Source organism: Chiloscyllium plagiosum, unplaced genomic scaffold (genome assembly GCF_037043375.1).
Source record: "Chiloscyllium plagiosum isolate Xiang-an unplaced genomic scaffold, Cpla_swu_hap1 HiC_scaffold_31, whole genome shotgun sequence".
NCBI lineage: Eukaryota > Metazoa > Chordata > Chondrichthyes > Orectolobiformes > Hemiscylliidae > Chiloscyllium > Chiloscyllium plagiosum.
The window spans coordinates 57123816-57145397 of record NW_028270169.1 but is presented as its reverse complement, the minus strand read 5'-3'; the positions used below and the strand labels follow the sequence as shown (position 1 = coordinate 57145397).

At 43.1% G+C, this 21582-nt stretch overlaps 1 protein-coding gene across 4 annotated transcripts in view; it reads left to right on the top strand.

Annotated features, from left to right (window-relative positions):
• rabep1 (rabaptin, RAB GTPase binding effector protein 1) overlaps window positions 1-21582 on the top strand; it is a 148503-nt gene that overhangs the window by 93682 nt on the left and 33239 nt on the right. For all 4 annotated transcript variants that reach the window (XM_087977568.1, XM_043718846.2, XM_043718845.2 and 1 more), the window contains 3 exons: window positions 6193-6309; window positions 9577-9675; window positions 12398-12538. In XM_087977568.1, the coding sequence (XP_087833694.1) occupies window positions 6193-6309; window positions 9577-9675; window positions 12398-12538 (357 nt within the window). The remainder of the gene's footprint in view (window positions 1-6192; window positions 6310-9576; window positions 9676-12397; window positions 12539-21582) is intronic.

Genomic DNA, 21582 nt, shown 5'->3' with positions numbered 1-21582 from the left:
ATTTTCTATTAAACTGTCAAATTTTGCCATTATAGAACATAGAAGAATACAGCGCAGTACAGGCCCTTCGGCCCTCGATGTTGCGCCGATCCAAGCCCACCTAACCTACACTAGCCCACTATCCTCCATATGCCTATCCAATGCCCGCTTAAATGCCCATAATGAGGGAGAGTCCACCACTGCTACTGGCAGGGCATTCCATGAACTCTCAACTCACTGAGTAAAGAACCTACCCCTAACATCTGTCCTACACCTACCCCCCCCTTAATTTAAAGCTATGCCCCCTTGTAATAGCTGACTCCATATGTGGAAAAAGATTCTCACTGTCGACCCTATCTAACCCCTATTATGATTCCTATTTTTCAATTTTAAAAGTCTATTATCTTTCAACCTGTGGAAACTTACATTTTGATTAGTTAGCTGTCTCCCTGTTGATGTGACTATTGCTGCATGTCAAGATGCCCCCTTGATTTACAGATTTAACTTCTGGATAAAAGGGAAGTTTCTGCCATAGACACTATTTAATCTTTGTGGGCAGTTTTAGATTAGATTAGAATATTTACAGTGTGGAAACAGGCCCTTCGGCCCAACAAGTCCACACCGACCCGCCGAAGCACAACCGTTCCCCTACATTTACCCCTTCATCTAACACTACGGACAATTTAGCATGGCTAATTCACCTAACCTGCACATTTTTGGACTGTGGGAGGAAACCAGAGCTCCCAGAGGAAACCCACGCAGACACTGGGAGAATGTGCAAACTCCACACAGTCAGTCGCCTGAGGTGGGAATTGAACCTGGGTCTCTGGCGCTGTGAGGCAGCAGTGCTAACGACTGTGCCACCGTGCCAGCTTTGTTTGATGTCAGTGGTACATGTTATCACTTTACTGCTGACAGCAAAATGCAGATGGTTGTGTGTTTCATGTGCTTAGGATGTGCCACCTGAGGGTGGCAATATCTGCAGCCTTAAAAGGCATCTCAGCAGCACGTGTTCTGTGGCTCATTGTACAGCAGTGTATTTTTACGTGCAGTAGTGTGCGATAATTACTCAATATACAACATAATTAAATTTCACATGCGTGAGGTACTCTGGACCGTCTGACTTCTCAGGCATTAGACCTAAAAGAGCAGGAACCAATGGCCAACAAAAAGCTGAGTGATTATGTCTTAAATTACCCCCCACCCCCAACAAATTCCAACCAAAAAGTAGGTGAAAATGACCAATTTGGTTGAAGTAAATTAAATTTCTCTCTGAACCTGGAACTGTAATTCACGAATGGTGTATATTGTTTCCGAAACACATGAGAAGGGAACACTACAGTTTAAAATACCAATTTGTGCTCCTAAAAGCTGCCTATAAAGAATTTCCTCAAAGGAATTTTCTGCAGCATGACTTAGATATGAAATTAGATTGTGTGATTGGTGCTTCAGTGGTTGGGTTGGTCATTTTCTGTAATTCCTTTGATTTTTCTAACAAAACCCAGCTTGTCACATGTAGGAAAGCCAAACTCTGGCACTGTGAAGAATAAAAGCAAAATTCTGCAGATGCTGAAAATCTGAAATAAAAACATAAAATTCTTGAGAAATTCATCAGGTCAGGTAGCATCTGCACAGCGAAAAAGAGATGATGTTATCAATTTGATCTGGTCTGATATTTCTTCAGAACAGCTCAGCCCGGCTGCAGGGAACAATCCTGGATATTGATGTAGCAAGTGGTGATTCCCCAGAGATCTCTACTTGGCCCTGACCTTGTCACCTATATTTATCAATTTACTTTTTTTTTTGTATTTGTTCATGGAATCTGGGCATTGCTGGCTGGGCCAGCATCATCACCCATCCCTAATTGTCTTGGAGAAGATGGTGGTGAGTTGTCTTCTTGCGGTTGCTTGGATATAAGGAGACTCTTAGTGCTGTTAAGAAGGGAATTCCAGGATTTTGACTGAACAACAATGAAGGAATGACAATATAGTTCCAAGCCAGACTGTTGGATGACTTGGAAGGGCTTTGCAGGTAGAGGTGTTCCTATGTAGCTGTTGACATTGACCTTCTAGATGGTGGAGGTCACAGGTTTTGGCAATGCTGTTGAAATAGGGTTTTTTGAGTTGCAGTGCATCTTATAAACCTACATGCTGCTGCCATTGTTTATCAATAGGGATGGGTAGGATGCCTTTGAAACAAGGTGTTTTTCCTGATGGTGTCAAGATTTTCCTGATTGTGCTGATGAAGCTGTACCATTCCAGGCAAGTGGGGAGCGTAATGAAAGAATAGAGAGCTCTATGTGCAATTTCATTGGCAACACCTAAATTAGGTGGTCAAGATGTCAAAGTATATGCAGGCTTGAACAAGGCAAGCAGGGGAAGTTTGTTAGACATCAAGAGTTAAACGTGCAAAGAAAACAGGAGGAGTCTAGAAAGTGTTGGAGTGGAATGAAAAAGTGAATTAACAAAACAAAGAGAGGGCATGAAAAAATAATGGCAATTTGAGTCAACATCTCATCTTCACCATGGACATCCAGTCCCTTTACACATTCATTCGCCATGGCGAAGGCCGCCAAGCCCTCCATTTCTTCCTCTCCTACTGACCCAACCAATGCCCCTCCACCAACACACTCATCCAATTGGTGGAACTAGACCTCAGTCAGAAAGCATGGTGCTGGAAAAGCACAGCCAGTCAGGTAGCATCCGAGGAGCAGGAGAGTCAACCATAAGCTCTTCATCAGGAATGTGGGAAACTGGTCTTCACCCTCAACAACGTCTCCTTCGAATCCTTCCACGTCCTTCATACCAAAGGGATAGCCATGGATACTGGCCATAGCTGCCTCTTCATAGGATACGTGGAACAGTCCATCTTCCGCAGTTACATTGGCACCATCCCCCACCTCTTCCTCTGCTACATTGATGACTGTATTATCACCATATCATGCTGCCACTAATAGGTGGAACAGTTCATCAACTTCACTAACACCTTCCACCCTGACCTTAAGTTCTCCTAGACAATCTCAGACACCTCTCTCCCTTCCCTGGACCTCTCCATCTCCAGCAACCGACTCAACACAGACATCCACCAACTCCCACAGCTACCTGGACTACACCATCTCCCGCCTGTAAAAACACGATCCCTTACTTCCAATTCGTCCGCCTCCACAGTATCTACTTCGAGGAGGAGCAATTCCATTCCAGGACATCCTAGATGGCCTCCTATTTCCAGGACTGCAATTTCCTCTCCCATGTGATCATCAATACCCTCCAGCACATCTCCTCAACTCCCCACACCTCTGCCCTTGAACCACTACAAGAATAGAACCCCCTGGTTTTCACCTTCCACCCCACTAATATCCAGATACAGCACATTATCCTCCGCCATTTCTGCTCCATCACCAGAGACTTATTTCCCTCCACACCTCTATCTGAATTCCGCAGATACCATTCCCTCCGTGACTCCCTTGTTAGGTCCATGCTCCCCACCAACCTAGCCTCTACATCCGGTACCTTCTCTTGCTACCGCAAGAGGTGTAAAACATGTGCCTGCGCCTCCCCACTCACCTTCATCCAAGGCTCCAAAGGATCTTTTCATATCCGGCAGAGGTTTCCTGCATATCCATCCAGTTCATCTACTGTATCCGTTGCTCTCGATGTAGTCTCCTCTATGTCAGGGAGACAGAATGCCAACTCGCAGAGCGTTTTGGGAAACATCCCTGGGACACACGCACCAACCATCCCCGTTGCCCTGTGGCCAACCACTTCAACTCCCTTCCCACTCCACCAAGGACAGGCAAGTCCTGGGCCACCGCCACTGCCAAATCTAAGCCTCCAGACATCTGGAGGAAGAGCACCTCATCCTCTGTCTTGGTACCCTTCAACTATATGGCATCAACGTTGCCTTCACTGGTTTTGAAATCTGTCCTCACCCCACACCCTCCCAGATCCAACCCTCCAACCTGGCACCCCTCTTTTGACCTGTCCTACCTGTACAAAGTCCTTCCTACCTATCTGTTCCATGCTCCCCACCAACCTATCAAATCACTCCTCACCTGCATCCACCTATTTGTATTCCCAGCCACCTTCCCCTACTCCCACTCCCACCCTCCTATTTATCTCTCAGCAGCCTCCCCCAATTCCTGATGACAGGCTTATGCCCAAAATGTCGACTCTCCTGCTCCTCGGATGCTGCCTGACCGGCAGTGCTTCTTCCAGCACTACACTTTTCGATTGTGACCCTCCAGCATTTCCAGTTCTCACTTTCTCTAAATCAAGGATAATCCAAAGCTAATTTATAAATGCACAAAGTGTCACAAGATAAATAAAGATAACCATGTAGAGGATATTTTAGTCCAAAAATATAGCCTTGAGGGTGAGTGTGGAAGATGTGAGCATGGTTTTTGATTAGATTAGATTCCCTACAGTATGGAAACAGGGCCTTCGGCCCAACAAGTCCACACCAACCCTCCGAAGAGTAACCCACCCTGACCCTATATTTACCCCTGCCTAATGCACCTAACACTACGGACAATTTAGCATGGCCAATTCACCTGATGTGCACATCTTTGGATTATGGAAGGAAACCGGAATACCCGGAGGAAACCCACGCAGACACGGGGAGAATGTGCAAACTCCACACAGATTGTTGCCCAAGGCTGGAATCAAATCCAGGTCCCTGGCGCTGTGAGGCAGCAGTGTTAACCACTGAGCCACTGTGGTTCTTAATGAATACTGTGTCCTTGGCTTCAAAAAAGGGGCATTGACGAAAGCATTGTTGCTGAAGATGGTGAGGGCTGTGAAATACTGGATGGAATTAGATAATTGCCAAACCTGGATGTTTCCTTGTTTCCTAGGCTGTTAAGAGAAACAAGGAAATAAATCATGGAGACTTTGAAAAGGACTCTGCCAACATAGCAATAATGATTGGATAGGATAAAAAATATGTAAGGGCAACTTTAAAAGTGTTGGCAGTTTTTCATGCGTCCTTGATCACTGTGGGAAGTAGGATGGAAATTGCTAATGTTCCAGCCAAGGCACTAGAACAGGACCAGAAGGCTGGTTAATTTTGGTATAGGAATGTAATGATATGCGGTGTATTTGTGCAAACATGGAATTTATTTTCAGCAAATTTCTACATTCATAAAGCACAGAGATTTTTAGAGCATAAGCTTTTCATGAAATAAAGCCAGATACTCTATATTTTGCAGCAAATGTGAACTGTGCCTAGAAAGCTATAGGTTTACAGTAAGTTTCAACGCTTTCTAAAGTTTGCAGCATCCCACTGATTGGTGTTCTCGACATTAAAGTGTTCCGTTGTGGAAATATAACCAACTAACTCCGAGTTTTGCGTGTTAAAAGTTGAATGTTGTGTTTTTCTCTGGTTTTTTTAGCTGCTTATGAACCAATTCTATTGAGAGTAAATACAAGAACTAAGTGTGAGAAAAAGCATATAGCAATATTATACTGGTAATTATGACATATATGATTAAAATCTTCGAGGAGAAAGTGAGGGCTGCAGATGCTGGAGATCAGAGCTGAAAATGTGTTGCTGGAAAAGCGCAGCAGGTCAGGCAGCATCCAAGGAACAGGAGAATCGACGTTTCGGGCATAAGCCCTTCTTCAGGAATCTTTCCTGAAGAAGGACTCATGCCCGAAACGTCAATTCTCCTGTTCCTTGGATGATGCCTGACCTGCTGCGCTTTTCCAGCAACACATTTTCAGCTCATATATGATTAAAATTCTTGTGTGTGAGAGAAGGGCACATACTGTAAATTGTGCAATCTGAATGTAGTTCATGGCCAATGTATTACCTGCCAGTGGAAACATCTACTGCTTAATGTATTCAAAATATTTAAAGAAGAAAGTTACTTTTTAAAACAGTTGACAAAGTTTTGTATTCACTGGAAACCAAAATTGTGGTCACATGAGCCAGTCATCACTTGTTGAGGGCAGACAAATTAATGATTACCATTAATGTTTTAAGCTCTGTGTTGCTTTATGATTCTCACTTTCTGTCAATTATTTTCTATGAGGCATTTAATAACTCTCTGATTGTCTCTTCACATTCTTTCCTCACAGAGCATTAACTATTTCCATTCACTTAGATCAGTGACATCCTCTGTTCCTCACAAGAGATTGAATATAAACCTCATTGAAATCAGTTTGTCTTGTGCAAAAATGATTTTTGATAATGTGTTTATCTGCTTAACTGCAGGTAAAGAAACTACAGGTGATGCTACGACAGGCAAATGAGCAGCTTGAGAGAACAATGAAGGAGAAACAGGAGCTGGAGGATTATGTCAAACAGAGCTCTGATGACACTAGTAGCCAGGTACCAGGAGCAGACATAGCATTACTAATACTTGAAATTAGATACAGTGACTTGCTGATAAAAGCTTTTTGTAGTAGGTGTTTATTTTGAATCAGGTTCTAGCAGCACTGAGTAGCATAATTGAACACAATCTAGCTATTTGGTCATTGAATCATCACTTTCACAAATATTCAATTATTCTAGTGAAATCGACAAATGGCAGCAAAGGAAAATTACTAATGTCCATTGTGGATCTGTGTATTGTGGTCTGTGATAAAATACAAGTACCTGTTAAAGTGACAAATTTAGTTTGCAATATTTGACAACATCATTTCCCATACTACTCCCCATGTCCCCCAAATCCAGTAAAATAATATGAATGCAACAAGGTCAAACCTCTAGCAGTTAAAAATCACAAAGCTAGTGCTTCCAAATAAACCTGTTGGACTATAACCTGATGTTGTGTGATTTTTAACTTTGTCCACCCCAGTCCAACTCCGGCACCTCCACATTAAACCTATAGTAAGCATATGAATCCAAGTAATGACAAGCCATCAAGATAGTTATATCTGTACTACTAGGGAATGTCTTAAAATTTCTTCCTAATTTATTCTCACAATAAAGTCAGAAATTAGGTAATATTTTGTACTTTTTGGTTGCTGTTTTCTAAAGTCTTCCCAATCTTCTACCCAACACCAATCTTTTAATTTGATACCGTCTTTAACTTCCTTAGTGATAGTTTGCTTTTCTTGTAAAATCTTTATCTATGAAATCCATCTTGCTTGCGTTTTATGAAGCAGCTCCTTAAATATCTGTCATTGCTTATCTAGCAATATTTTAACTGTTAAGGTTAACTTAACTTGTATGTCAGCATACTCACCTACTTCACCCAAGCCAATCCAGATACTTCCTATAAGCCAGGCTGTTACTTTCGGCAATACTGAGAGCAAGTTGTACTGAAGGCGATTTTCAAACAAGTGAATGAGACCCCACCTTTCCTGTTAGATGGATCCATGGAGAGTAGAGATCCATGACTCTATTCAAAGAAAATGGTCACCATTTGTCTCAACCAACATCACCAATAAAAAATAAACTGTTGAAAATATTCAGCAGAACAGGCAGCATTGTGGATGAATCAAATTTCTAATGTCTATAGTATTTTGCTTTTACTTCAACAAGAAAGTTGAAGTGATGTTTTATGTCAGTGCTGTTTGTGGGACCTTCCTATGTAAATACCAGCAGCCCCACTTCCTATATTGTTACAGTGTCTACACTTTAAAAGATCATCATTTGCTTGAGTATTGCGACAGAAACTATAAAAATGTAAAATTGCACTTTTGACCACTCAATAAATTCACTTAGCCATCCAGTGGACCCTTACTAATATCTATTTGGTTAAAAATCAATTAAATCAACTGGTATATTCTGTACCTCAGCAATAACATCCAGCACCACTTCCATTCTTATCCCAGATCAATGATTTTCAAATGTTATGCTAAAACACTCTGCTGGACTACATTATTTAAACACTAAAAGATTGCATCAGTTACCTCAAGCAAAACAGTGCTTTTATTGCAGAAACATGTTTTCACAAGTTTCACTATTGGAACGTCAAAACACTGCATATTTCTTGTGGACAAGTTGGTTGAATGCATGGACACATGGCAAATGATGTCCAGTGTGGAGAATAGTGATGTGATTCCTTTTGGTAGGAAGAACATGGAAAGGCAATTACATATAAAGGGTACAGCTCTAATGTGAGTGCAGAAGGACCTAGGTGTATATGTGTATAAGTCACTGAAGGTGTCACAGGAGGTTGATGGTCTGACTAATGACGCATACAATATCCTAGGCTTTATTAATAGAACGCAGGAGCAAAGATTTTATATTGAACACTGGCTTGGCCTCAACTGGAGCAGTGCATCCAATTCTGGACACCACCCTTCAGGAATGATGACAGAATTCAGAAAAGATTCATGAAAGTCGTTCCAGGGCTAAGTAACTTTTCAGTTATGAAGATGCCTATTTGAAAGTGAGAAAACACAGATTTAAAGTAATGGTCAAAGAAGCAAAAGCAGCGTTGTTATGATTTCGGCTGATGTTATTACCGGACAGGTCAGATCCCAGAACTAAAGCTGGCTTGATCAATTATTAACTTAATGTGGTTGTCTTTTACATAAAAGTAAACACACATGACTACATATTTGGTTTTAAGAATAATACAGAATAATAATACAAAAGAGTATTACACAAAGAAATAAAAATAAAATAGACCAAACCATGCTATCTAAACATAAGACCGTTTTAAAAATTTCAAACATCCTGCAAAACAAAATCCTAACTACTAACCAACAGTTATTCACAACCTGAAGCAAGTTTCCATCCCTGCCCAATCTAGAATTCCCTCAGTTCCTGTCCTGTGAGCTATGAAGCCTTTCGCTTGGAACATTCACCTAACTGACATCTTGGACATCTCAGTTGTGAACAACCAATGCAGATTTCTAACCAAACACATTGATCTGAACTAAAAACATTCCAGGGGGAACATACTGGTTTTAATTACAAAATTCCATAAGTCATAATTCCAACATGACTGACTGACTTAATTTTAAAATCTCTTCACACAAACAGACCAAAGCTTAACTTGTCACTAGTTTAAAATCCAAACTCTTAAAAGTAAATGATATTAATATATGTAAAATCACACACCTTTGATCACAACACGTGGAGATCCCTTCTCGCACAGTGAGTAGTCCAAGTCTGGAATGCATTACCAAAGAGCATGGCAGGGGCTGCTTCAACTAAAATGCTGAAAACAGATTTAGATTGCTACTGAAACGAAGGATGTGCGGGGTTACAGGGAGAAGCTAGGAATTGCTCACCCAGAGAACCTGCCAGACACAATGGGTGATTAATTCTGTCCTGCACTGTAACAATTCTGTGATTCTAATCTAAACAATATTTTTTTCAGCACTTTAGTGCTCTTTTAGCGACTCCATCAGTAGCGTGCTTGTCTCCATGCAAGAAGACAGAGTTAAGGTTACATTCCTAAACCCTATAATCCAGGCCAACACTTCTGAGAGAATATCTGAATGCTAGGGGTGCTATGCCTCAGACAAAACAAGGAAACCAGGCCTCGGTGTAGATGTGTAAGATCCAATTGTCTTTCTTTGTCGAAGGGCAGGTGAAGCTGATGGAAATCACCATAGCTGCAGTAGTAATGGTCTATTTTACTGGAGTCCATTCCTTGCTTCAACATATCTCATCTCTTGTATTTTATTCTCCCAGGTCACTCGACTGGTCCAGCGTGCACAAGATGCTGACACCTTGCTTACCAGCTTACAGCAGTTGTTTTCCCAAGCCACGCGAAGCACCCAGGAGCAAATGGTATGTTGCATCTGTCCAGGAGGCAGAATCATATGTTTTGGTTGTGCCTATTTTAATAGAGCAGTGAGTTATACAACTGGGGGTTAATGGTTGTTTCACTGGGCAGTAATGGTTGAGTAGTACTTTAAGTAGAGTTTTCCTTCTGCCAATTAGCTGAAAAGGTTTGTTTGTTCTATTGATCATGGATGTGAAAGGGCATTACATAACTGAAACCATTTGTTTATATCATAGCCTGATCATCAAATAGCCATTTCAAAGCAAGCCAATTCAATACCATGCAGTGGTCTGGAAAAGTGTATTTGAATTTATTATCACGTGTATTCAATATTGAATACAGTGAAAAGTGTGTGCCATCGCTGTGCGTGGATCCCACTCACGTTAACTTAAAAATAAAATTTAAAATTAAAGAAAGATAACTTAAAGGAAGTACAACTCTTCCTTCTCCACTGTTACAATCCTGCTCCAGGATGCACCAGCCCACACTGTGCCGCTGCCACAGACCCACTCTGGGCTACACCAGCCCACACCATGCCGCTGCCACAGACCCACTCTGGGCTACACCAGCCCACGACGTGCCGCTGCCACAGACCCACTCTGGGCTACACCAGCCCACGACGTGCTGCTGCCACAGACCCACTCTGGGCTACACCAGCCCACGACGTGCCGCTGCCACAGACCCACTCTGGGCTACACCAGCCCACGACGTGCCGCTGCCACAGACCCACTCTGGGCTACACCAGCCCACGACGTGCTGCTGCCACAGACCCACTCTGGGCTACACCAGGCCACGACGTGCCGCTGCCACAGACCCACTCTGGGCTACACCAGCCCACGACGTGCCGCTGCCACAGACCCACTCTGGGCTACACCAGCCCACGACGTGCCGCTGCCACAGACCCACTCTGGGCTACACCAGCCCACGACGTGCCGCTGCCACAGACCCACTCTGGGCTACACCAGCCCACGACGTGCCGCTGCCAGAGTCCCACTCTGGGCTACACCAGCCCACGACGTGCCGCTGCCACAGACCCACTCTGGGCTACACCAGCCCACGACGTGCCGCTGCCACAGACCCACTCTGGGCTACACCAGCCCACACCGTGTCGCTGCCACAGACCCACTCTGGGCTACACCAGCCCACACCGTGTCGCTGCCAGAGTCCCACTCTGGGCTACACCAGCCCACACCGTGTCGCTGCCAGAGACCCACTCTGGGCTACACCAGCCTGCACTGTGCCGCTGCCAGAGACCTACTCTGGGCTACACCAACCCGCGCCATACTGCTGCCAGAGACCCACTCTGGGCTACACCAGTCTGCACCGTGCCGCTGCCAGAGACCTACTCTGGGCTACACCAGCCCACGCCATACCGCTGCCAGAGACCCACTCTAGGCTACACCAGCCCGCATCGTGCCGCTGCCAGAGTCCCACTCCAGGATACACCTGCTTGCACCATGCCGCTACCACAGACCCATTCTGGGCTACACCAGTCCACACCGTGCCACTGCCAGAGACCCTCTGTGGGCTACACCAGTCCACACAGTGCCACTGCTAGAGACCCACTCTGGGCTACACCAGCCTACTCAGTGCCGCTGCCAGGGTCCCACTCCAGGATGCACCAGCCCGCACCGTGCCGCTGACAGAGTCCCAATCCATGCAGAAGCAAGTGTCCTGTTCCTGGGCTCGCAGGTTTGCTGACTCTGTAACCAACCCGCCTCTGAAGCTGCCACTGCTGATGGTTCAGAGATGGTTAAAAGATGAGGTTGTGAAGTGGTCTGAATAGGGATATAGGTACGTTAAGTGAGTGAGTGAACATTTGGCAGATGGGGATTATGTAGGAAAATGTGCACTTGTCCACTTTTGTGGGAAGAATAGAAAAGCAATATAATATTTAAATGGAGTGAATTTTCAGAACTCTGAGGATCTTAGGGATCTGGGAATCCTGGTACATGGAATGACAAAGCATTGGTGTGCAGGTATAGCAGATGATTTAAGAAGGCAGGTAGAATGTTAATGTTTGTTGCAAAGGTAATGGAATATAAAAGCAGGGGAATTTGCTGTAGTGGTATAGAGTGTTGTTAAGACCATATCGGAGTGCTACAGATTTGGACTCCTTATTTAAGAAAGGAGAGAATTGCGTTAGAAGCAGTTCAGCAAAGGTGCACTTGATTTGATTTCTGGCATGAAGAGCTTGTAATATGAGGAAAGGTTGGACAGACTGGAAGAATGAAAGGTGCTCTTATCACAACTTATAAGATCCTGAGGAGATTTTGATCTGGTGATGTCTTATGTCCCCCTTCTGGGAGAGTTCACAACTAGGTACACATTTTAAAAGTAAAGGGTTTCCCATTTAAGGCAGAGATGAGGAACCCTTCAAAGGATTGTTATTATGTGGAATTCTCTTCTCCAGAAAGCAATCATGGCTGGGTCATTGAATATTTTAATGCTAAGTTAGAATTTTGATTGACTGAACACAATGGTTATTGGGGGTTACATAGGAAAGTTGAGGTCACAGTTGAATCAACCATGATCTTATTGAGTGGTGGAGCAAGGTGGAGGGACTGAAAGGCCTAAGCTGTCTCATTCTTAGGTTTATAGTAAATGTGTTCATGATATTATTTTCCAGACCATTATTTCTGTTTAAAAGTTGACGATTCTAGGTTTTACTTACTTAAAGCTGATGTTCGCCAGTTTATTCTGTAATTTTTGTTGCCTTTCCTAAAGGCGGTATTGATACGGTCACGAGAACAAGTATCTGATGAACTGATGAGACTGCAGAAGGAAAACGAGAGTCTTCAGGGGAAGCACAGCCTACACTCGTCTGTTCTTCAGGGAGAGAACTTCATTCCACCAGACACTGTGGAGGTGAATGAATATATATAAATCGGAAGAATCAGTATATTAACTTTTTTATGATAACTGTGGAAGTGAGACATGGATTGAATTAGTTTGGGGAAAATTAGTTTTGCAGGAATGCCAGGCTGCATTATAGATTGTTTATTTCAGTTCTTGTATCCATTCTATATATTTTCAACTCCAGTCTCTTGGAGCTACTGCTGTTTTGATCATGTGCTTCAATCAAGGGAGATTTGTGATCACTATTGTGACAATTTTAGGTTCTAAGGAGTTTAGCAGCTCAAAGATGAGCCTGTAAATTCATTTCAGGAACTAAAACCCGAATTGCCGCATCATATTTTTAAGGTAAGAGGAGAAAGATTTAGAAAAGACATGAGAGGCAATTTTGTATGCAGAGAGTGATTCATATCCTTCATATCACTTCCAGGGGAAGTGGTGGATGTGGGTACAATTATAATGTTTAAGAGACATTTAGATAAGTACATGAATAAGAAATGTTTGGAGGGATATGGGCCAAGCGCAGGCAGGTGGGACTAGTTTAGTTTGGGATTATGGTCAGCATGGACTGGTTGGACCAAAGGGTTGGTTTCCATGCTGTATGATTCTATGACTCTATCAGTGAAGCAGAATAATAGTGGAGTGGTGCAGCTTTGCCTTCTAACTCAATATGTATTGGCTAAGCAATTGAGGATTTACTGCTATGTCAAGCAGTTCTAGGAAGCAATCGTTTTTACTTGGTGTAGGTGCCTGTGTCAAAAAGTTCTGTTATTATTGACAGCTTGCAATTCTACATGTAACAATTGGCAGGGAGCTTATGTGTGTAACTTTAAACTCTCACTTCCGTTTGGTCAGCTGCTAGACACAATTCCAGCTACTGATAGCTTACTGGCTATCAGTGATGACTCAGATAATTCTGCAATAGTGGTCTCTAGACTCTGGAACAGTTTCTATGGATTAGAGAGTAGCTAACGTAATCCCACTATTTAAAAGAGAAGGTAAAGATAAAACAGGGAATGATAGACGAATTAGCCTGACTCAACTATAGGGAAAGTGCTACTGTTCATTATAAACGAGTTAACAGCAGAGCACTTGGAAAGCAGTGATAGGATTGGGCAGAATCAGTGTGGATTTATGAAAGAAAAATCCTGCTTAACAAATCTACTGGAATTTTCAGAGGATTTAACGAACAGAGTTGATGAGGAGGAGCCAGTAGTTTACTTGGACTTTCAGGGAGGTTTTCGGTAAGGTCCCACACAAGAGATGAGCATGTAAAATTAACATGCATGGGATTGGGGATAGTGTGCTGATGTGGATAGAAAACTGGTTCACTGATGGGAAGCTGAGTAGAAATAAACAGCTCATTGTCTGAGTGTCACACAGTGTTTAGTGAGGTACCACAAGGATCAGTGCTTGGACCCAGCTATTCACAATACTCCAACACAAATTCCCAGCTCGGTGAACAGAACCACAACAATAAGCATCCGAGCTACAAATCCTCTCACAAACTTTGAATTCACAATACACAAATGATTTAGATGAGGGAACTAAATGTAATATCTCCAAGTTTGCAGAAAACACAAAACTAGGTGGAAAGATAAGCTGTGAGGAGGATGCTCCGCTATGATTCGGGCACGTTGAGTGAGCGGGCAACTGCATGGCGGGTGAAATACAATCTGAGGTTGTTCCACTTTGGTAGGGAAAACAAGAAGGCAAATTATTATCTGAATGGCAATAGATTGGGAGAGGGGAAGGTGCAGTGAGACCTGGGTGTCCCTGCACTGCAGTCATTGAGAGTAAGCATGCAGGTGCAGCAGGTGATGAAGAACGCAAATGATATGTTGGCCTTTATTGTGAGAGGATTTGCGTACAGGAGTAGGAATATCTTGCTGCACTTATACAGGGCCTTAGTGGGATTGGACCGAGAGTACTGTGTGTAGTTTTGATCTTCTTGTCGGAGGGAGTGCAGCGAAGGTTTGCAAACTGATTCCTAGGATGGCAGGACTGACACTGAGTGGTGATCTTATAGAAACCTATAAATCTGAGACAGGATTAGACAGGGTAAGTGCAGGACTGGAGTCTAGAACCAGGGATCACAGTCTCAGGATATAGGGTAGACCATTTAGGACTGGGATGAGGAAAAATGTCTTCACCCAGAGAGTGGGGAGTCTATGGAATTCTCTGCCACAGAAAGTGGTTGAGGCCAAAACATTAAAGTTTTAAAGGGGGATTTCAATATAACTCTTGGAGCTAAATGGATCAAGAGGTATTGGGGCAAAAGTGGGAACAGGATACTGAGTAGAGGGTACTCAGTCATGATCATATTGAATAACAGAGCACTCTTAAATGGCTGAATGTACTACTCCTACTCCTATTTTTAATACTTCTATTGCTACTAGTCTGCTTGTGGCATTCCATTTTTCCCAGTTCTGAAAGTGAAGTGCAGTGTTCCTCTGTTGCTTAATGGTAGATCAGTGCTGCCTCACAGTGCCAGAGACCTACCTTGGGTGACCATGCAAACTACACACAACCATTCTTCCTGTGTCTGCATGGGTTTCCTCTGGGTTTCAGGTTTCTTCCCACAGTCCAAAGATGTGCAATTTAGGTGGATTGATCATGTGTGGGCTCAGTGTGTTGGTCATGGGAAATGTAGGGTTATGGGGATCAGATAGAAGGTTAGGTTTGGGCAAGAAGCTCTTCAGAGGATTGGTGCAGGCCCAATGGGCCGAATGGCCTCTTTCCAGACTGTAGGGATTCTATTCTATGATTTTAACCTGTAGTCTTTGTGGCTTCTATACTTCCCATTCCAAATTGGCAAAATGGTGCCATGTGCTGTTCTAGCTGTCAGTGAGCTCTTCAAGGTCTGTCAATAGCACTAAGTAAATAAGGAGTTGTTCAAAAGTGTACCTTGCTGATGTGCTTTCTTTTCCCCATTTGTTGCTGTTTTTGAAGAGATTATGCAGCACAAAAGGAGGCTGTTTAACACATCAAGCTTCAGTCATAAAAATGTCTGCCCTATCCTTCAATATAATCTTCACCTTTGCGTTTTTTTTATTCATACACGGGATGTGAGCACCCCTAGCCAGGTCAACATTTATTATCCACCCCTAGTTACCCAGGAGGCAGTTAAGTGTTACAGCTCCCTACTATACTCCTTTTACACTCACGACTGTGTGGCCAAATTCTATCTCAACTCCATTTAAAAAGATGCTGACAACACCGCCATTGTAGGTCAGATCTCAATGACAGGAAAGAGTACAGGAAAGAGATTTGAGTGCTTAGTGGCATGATGTAAAGACAACAACCTTCATCAACATCAGCAAAACGAAGGAGCTGGTCATTGACATCAGGAAACAAAGTGGCCCTGTCCGCATCAGTGGTGCTGAGGTGGAGATGATCGAGAGTGACGAGTTCCTGGGAGTGGTGATCTCCAACAATCTGTCCTGGTCCACGCACATCAACGCGACAGTCAAGAAAGCACAACAACTCCTCTACTTCCTCAGGAAGCTAAGGAAATTCGGCATGTTGACAAAGACTCTTACCAACTTATTCAGATGCAGCATGGTATGGCAACTGCTCTTCCCAAGATTGCAAGAAACTACAGAGAGTTGTGAACACAGCCCAGTTATAAAGTCACATAGATGTACAGCATGGAAACAGACCCTTCGGTCCAACTCGTCCATGCCGACCAGATAACCCAACCCAATCTAGTCCCACCTGCCAGCACCCGGCCCACATCCCTCCAAACCCTTCTTATTCATGTACCCATCCAAATGCCTTTTAAATGTTGCAATTGTACCAGCCTCCACCCCTTCCTCTGGCAGCTCATTCCATACACGTACCACCCTCTGCGTGAAAAAGTTGCCCCTTAGGTCACTTTTATATCTTTCCCCTCTCATTCTAAACCTATGCCCTCTAGTTCTGGACTCCCTGACCCCAAGGAAAAGACTTTGTCTATTTACCCTATCCATGCCCCTCATAATTTTGTAAACCTCTATAAATAAATGCAGTTTAATTTATTAGTCATACCTTGTCTCTGCCTGCCCTGACTGTTTGACTCGCTTCTGTCTCAACTGATTGATCTCTTTCCTCACTATCTCCCTGGGTCCCACCCCACCATCCCCTCCCACCTTACCAGTTTAAATCCTCCCAACCAGCTCTAACAAAGCTCCCTGCCAGTATATTAGTCCCCTTCAAATTTAGGTGCAAGCCTTCTTGTACAGGTCACATCCAGCCCAAAAGAGATTCCAATGATCCAAAAATGTGAATCCTTCTCCCATACACCAGCTCCTCAGCCATACATTCATCTGCTCTATCCTCCTATTCCTGCCCTCACTAGCTAGTAGCAGTGGGAGTAATCCAGATATTACTACTCTCGAGGACCTCCTTTTTAAATTCCTGCCTAACTCTCTGTAATCTCCCTTCAGAATCTCAACCTTTTCCCTTCCTATGTCGTTGGTTCCAATGTGGACAATGACCTCTTGCTGGCCTCTCTCCCCCTTGAGAACATTCTGCACCCTCCCTGAGACATCCTTGATCCTGGCACCAGGGAAACAACACACCATTCTGATTTTTCGCTGCTGGCCACAGAAACGTCTGTCTGTACCTCTGACTAGAGAGTCCCCTAACACAATTGATCTCTTGGAACCCGACATATCCTTCGTTGCATTAGAGCCAGCCTCAATACCAGAAACTTGGCTGTTTGTGCTACGTTCCCTGAGAATCCATCACCCCCTACATTTTCCAAAACAGCATACTGTTTGAAATGGGTATAGCCACGGAAGGCTCCTGCACTAGCTGCCTATCTCTCTTACCCTTCCTGGAGTTAACCCATCTATGTGACTGTCTCTGAGACTTTCCACCCTTCCTATAACTGCCATCCATCACATACCGTTGCTGTTGCAAATTCCTCATTATATCTAATTGTCTCTCCAACCGATCCATTCGATCTGATAAGATTCGTAACCAACAGCATTTATGTCAGATATAATCCGCAGTAACTCTTAAACTCTCTTTAAACTCCCACATCTGACAAGAAGCGCATATCACTCTAATAAAGGCCATTTTTGCTCCTTCACAATCTACCGACCCAGAAAATAACACCGTCTTATTCCTCTACAAAACACTGCCCCAGGTTAGATTAATAGTTATGGCTCATATTTTAAGGTTAATCAAGAGACCTATCTCAAAAAACGTATAATCAAGAAAGAACCCACTCTACTCCTGTAGACTTTCTGTAGGTCACACCTAAAACAATACACTTATCTGTTCTGTGCTGTAAACTTCGTCCATACTGTTCTTCCAAGATTAGTTGTGAATTTCACTGTTTGTTAATTTTCCCAGACATACTCCGATGTCCAGCAATACGTGAATTCAAACAGCAAAGGCAGTAACTGTGCAGGTTCATTGCTGTGTCAGTTTCTTTCTCTCTCTCTCCTGCACTGACGTCACCATGTGCTTCCTTTGTCTGGTCTTCTCCCTTTTAAAACTGCTGTTGTTTTGACTTTTTTTTTCCCAAAGTTCCAAAACAATGCAACAGCATATAAAACAGTAGCTCCTGGAATTTGAGGAAATCACCTCCAAACCTAAATTACCTCAATAATGGAGCAGCTGTTACAGCCAGAAATTTTTCCCGTCCTCCATCTTGGCTTATCCAGAATCCATGCTTTAGCTTGTGCTTTCTAGTTTTGGATTCCCCCACCTGGGGATGAGAACTTGACTATTCACCTTATCCATGATCCTCATGACCTTATAAACTTCTATAAACTTCAGCCTTGGATGCTCCAGAGAAAATAGCCCCAGCCTATTCAGCCTTTCTGTATACAGAGGAACCTCAATTATCCGAACGAGATGGGCAGGCACTATTTTGTACGGTCAATTGATTGTTTGGTTAATTGATTTCCTCTGGGGCTCAGAGCTTTCTGTGAAGCCTGCTCCTCGTTCAGGAAACTAGGCAGCAGCCCACTGCACGCAAGACCCTGCTCCCCAACCCCACACCCCCATCCATCTCTCCCCCTCCCCCGCTGTACACCAACAATAAGACTGCCTTTGTGGGGTAAGTCTCCAAAATAACGCGTGCGCGCGCACGCACACACAAAACTGTTTGACAAGTTCCCACTCTGTCCTGTACAGGACAATGTTTGGAGATTATCTGGGGAGGGGGGGGTTTAGGGTTCACCCCTATGTAGGACTCCAGAGAAAATGTGGGGTGAGACAGAGAGGGTGGGAGGTCAGTCATTTCGAGACGGTACCAGGACTGTTCTCGGCAGCATCTCAGTGAGCCAAGTTTGTTTTTAATCATTGTACCTGTAAACAAAAGATGCAATCATGGTTGAACAGCTCTTTGACGTAATGTCTCTATCAGGACCTTGAGATCACCTTTGGATAATCCGATATTTGGATAATTGATATTCGGATAATCGAGGTTCCCCTGTAGTTCAAACCCTCCAACCCTGACAACATCCTTCAAAAGCTTTTCTGAACCCTTTCAAGTTATACAACATCTTTTGTATACCAGGGAGACCAGAATTGTATGCAGTATTCTAAAAGTGGCCTAACCAATGTCCTGTACAGCCGCAGCATAACAATCCAACTCCTATACTCAATAAAGGGAAGTATACCAAATGCCTCCTTCACCCTGTCTACCTGTGACTCCACTTTCAAGAGATTATGAATCTGCACCCCAAGGTCTCTTTGTTCGGCAACACTCCTCAGGACCTTGCCATAAAGTGTATAAGTCGTGCCTTGATTTACCTTTCCAAAATGCAGTACCTCACATTTATCTAAATTAAACTCCATCTCTTATTCCTTGGCCCATTTACCAATCTGTTCAATGTCCTGTCATACTCTTCCTGTCCACTACACCACCAACTTTGTTGTCATCTACAAACTTATTAACCTATATTCATATCCAAGTCATTTATATAAATGACAAAAAGCAGTGGACCCAGCACCAATCTTTGCAGCACAACACAGGTCACAGGCCTTCACCAACAGCCTCTGTCTCCTAACTTCGAGCCAATTTTGTATCCAATTGTCTATATCTCTCTGTATTCCATGTGATCTAACTTTGCTAAACCACTCTAGCATGTGGAACCTTGTCGAACACCATACTGAAGTCCATACTGTCAACTGCTCTGCCTCCTTCAATCTTCTTTGTCACACCTTCATGCAAACCAGCTTTGCATCCATTGACTCCATATATATTTCTCGCTGTCTTGGGAGAGCAACCAACATGATCAAAGACCCCTCCAACCCCAGTTGTGCTCTCTTCCACCTTTTTAACTCGGGCAGAAGATATAAAAGTTTGAATACATGTGCAAATATATTCAAGAACTACCCCACTGTAATCAGACTTTTAAATGGACTTCTCAAATGTTAATATTGATATCTCTCTGACTGCACCTTCTCTGCAGCTGGAACACTATTCTGCATTGTGTTCCATTCACCTGATGCACTTTGTAAGGTATGATCTGCCTGTATAGCATGCAAAACAACACTTTTCACTGTATCTCTTTACAATAAATCAAACATTGTTGTGGGTCTGGAATCACATGTAGGCCAGACTAGGTAAAGACAGCGATTTCTTTCCTCAGAGAGCATTAGTGAACCAGATGGTTTTTTTCTGAAAATCAACAATGGCTTCAATGACTCCTAATTCAGACATTTATTGAATTGAAATTCCACCAAACACTATGGCAAGATTCAAACCCAGATCCCCAGAACATTACCTGGAACTCTGGATTAATATTCTAGCAATAACACCACTAGGCCATTATCTCCCCCGTGGCTGAATGAACACTTCAATGGCTTCTGCTCACCCTCTCCAGATAACCATGTGTACCATGGTTAATCACAAACCTATCGTTTTCTACCTTAAACATACTCAAAAACTGACTTTTCACAATGCTTTGTGGTAGTAAAGTCCAAAAGTTCACAGCTCCAAAGGTTAACAAAGTTCTCCTTATCTCAAAACTGTGACCTCCTTATTTTTAAATTGTGGCTCTGTGGCAATAATTCCTTTCCTGAGATAGAGACCAAAACTGCACACAGTACTCACCAAGCTTTTATACAAGTAAAGGAAGACTTCACAACTCCTGTACTTACTGTGATAAAGGCTAACATTTTATTAGCCTTTGTTATAGCTTGCTGCACCTACATGTTAGCCTTCAACGACTTATCAACAAGGACAACTCGGTTCCTTTGTAGATTTATACATTCCAACCTCTTACAATTTTAAGAAAAACTCTGCAGTGCTGTTTTTCCTAGCACAGCGAATGACAGTGCATCTTTCCACATTATATTCAATCTGTTATCTTCATTCCCATCCATTAAGCCTCTTGAAGCCACTTTTACACCTACCGCATAACCCACTTAACTATGTATCATCTGCAGATTTGGAAATACTACATTTTGTCCCAGTCTACAAATCATTGATATGTATGTCATGACCAGCTGGGGTCCAAGAACTGATCCATGTGGTATCCCACTAATCACGGCCTGCCAATGTGAGACTGACCCATTTGTTCCTATTCTGTTTTCTGTCAGTTGGCCAATCCTTGTCAGTACACTTCCACTTATTCCACATGCTTTAATTTTTCTAACCATTCTCCTGCAGGGAACGTTATCAAAATGTCTTCTCAAAATATATGCATCAGCTCTGCTTTATCAATTTTGCTTGTAATATCTTCAAAAAAAACTCCCCCTAAGTTTGTCAATCATCAGCTAATTATTATTCAAGTGTCTATTTATCAGATCCTTTATCTGAGGCTGTCAGGTCAGCCGTTTTGTTTCTCTCTCTTTCCCTTCTTAAATAGTAGGGCACCATTTCTATTATCCAAACTTCAGGAATCATTCCAGATTTTATAGAATTTTAGAAGGTAATCAATGTGTCAATTGTCTCAAAGGTCTTCTGTTTCAGCATTCTGGGAGGCAACCATCAGGTCTTAGAGACACATCCACTTTCAGCCCCAATGCAATCATCTTACAAATAATTTCCTTCCTCATTCACTCTAACCACTTAGATCTCTAGTTCTGGGAGATTTAGGAACATAGAA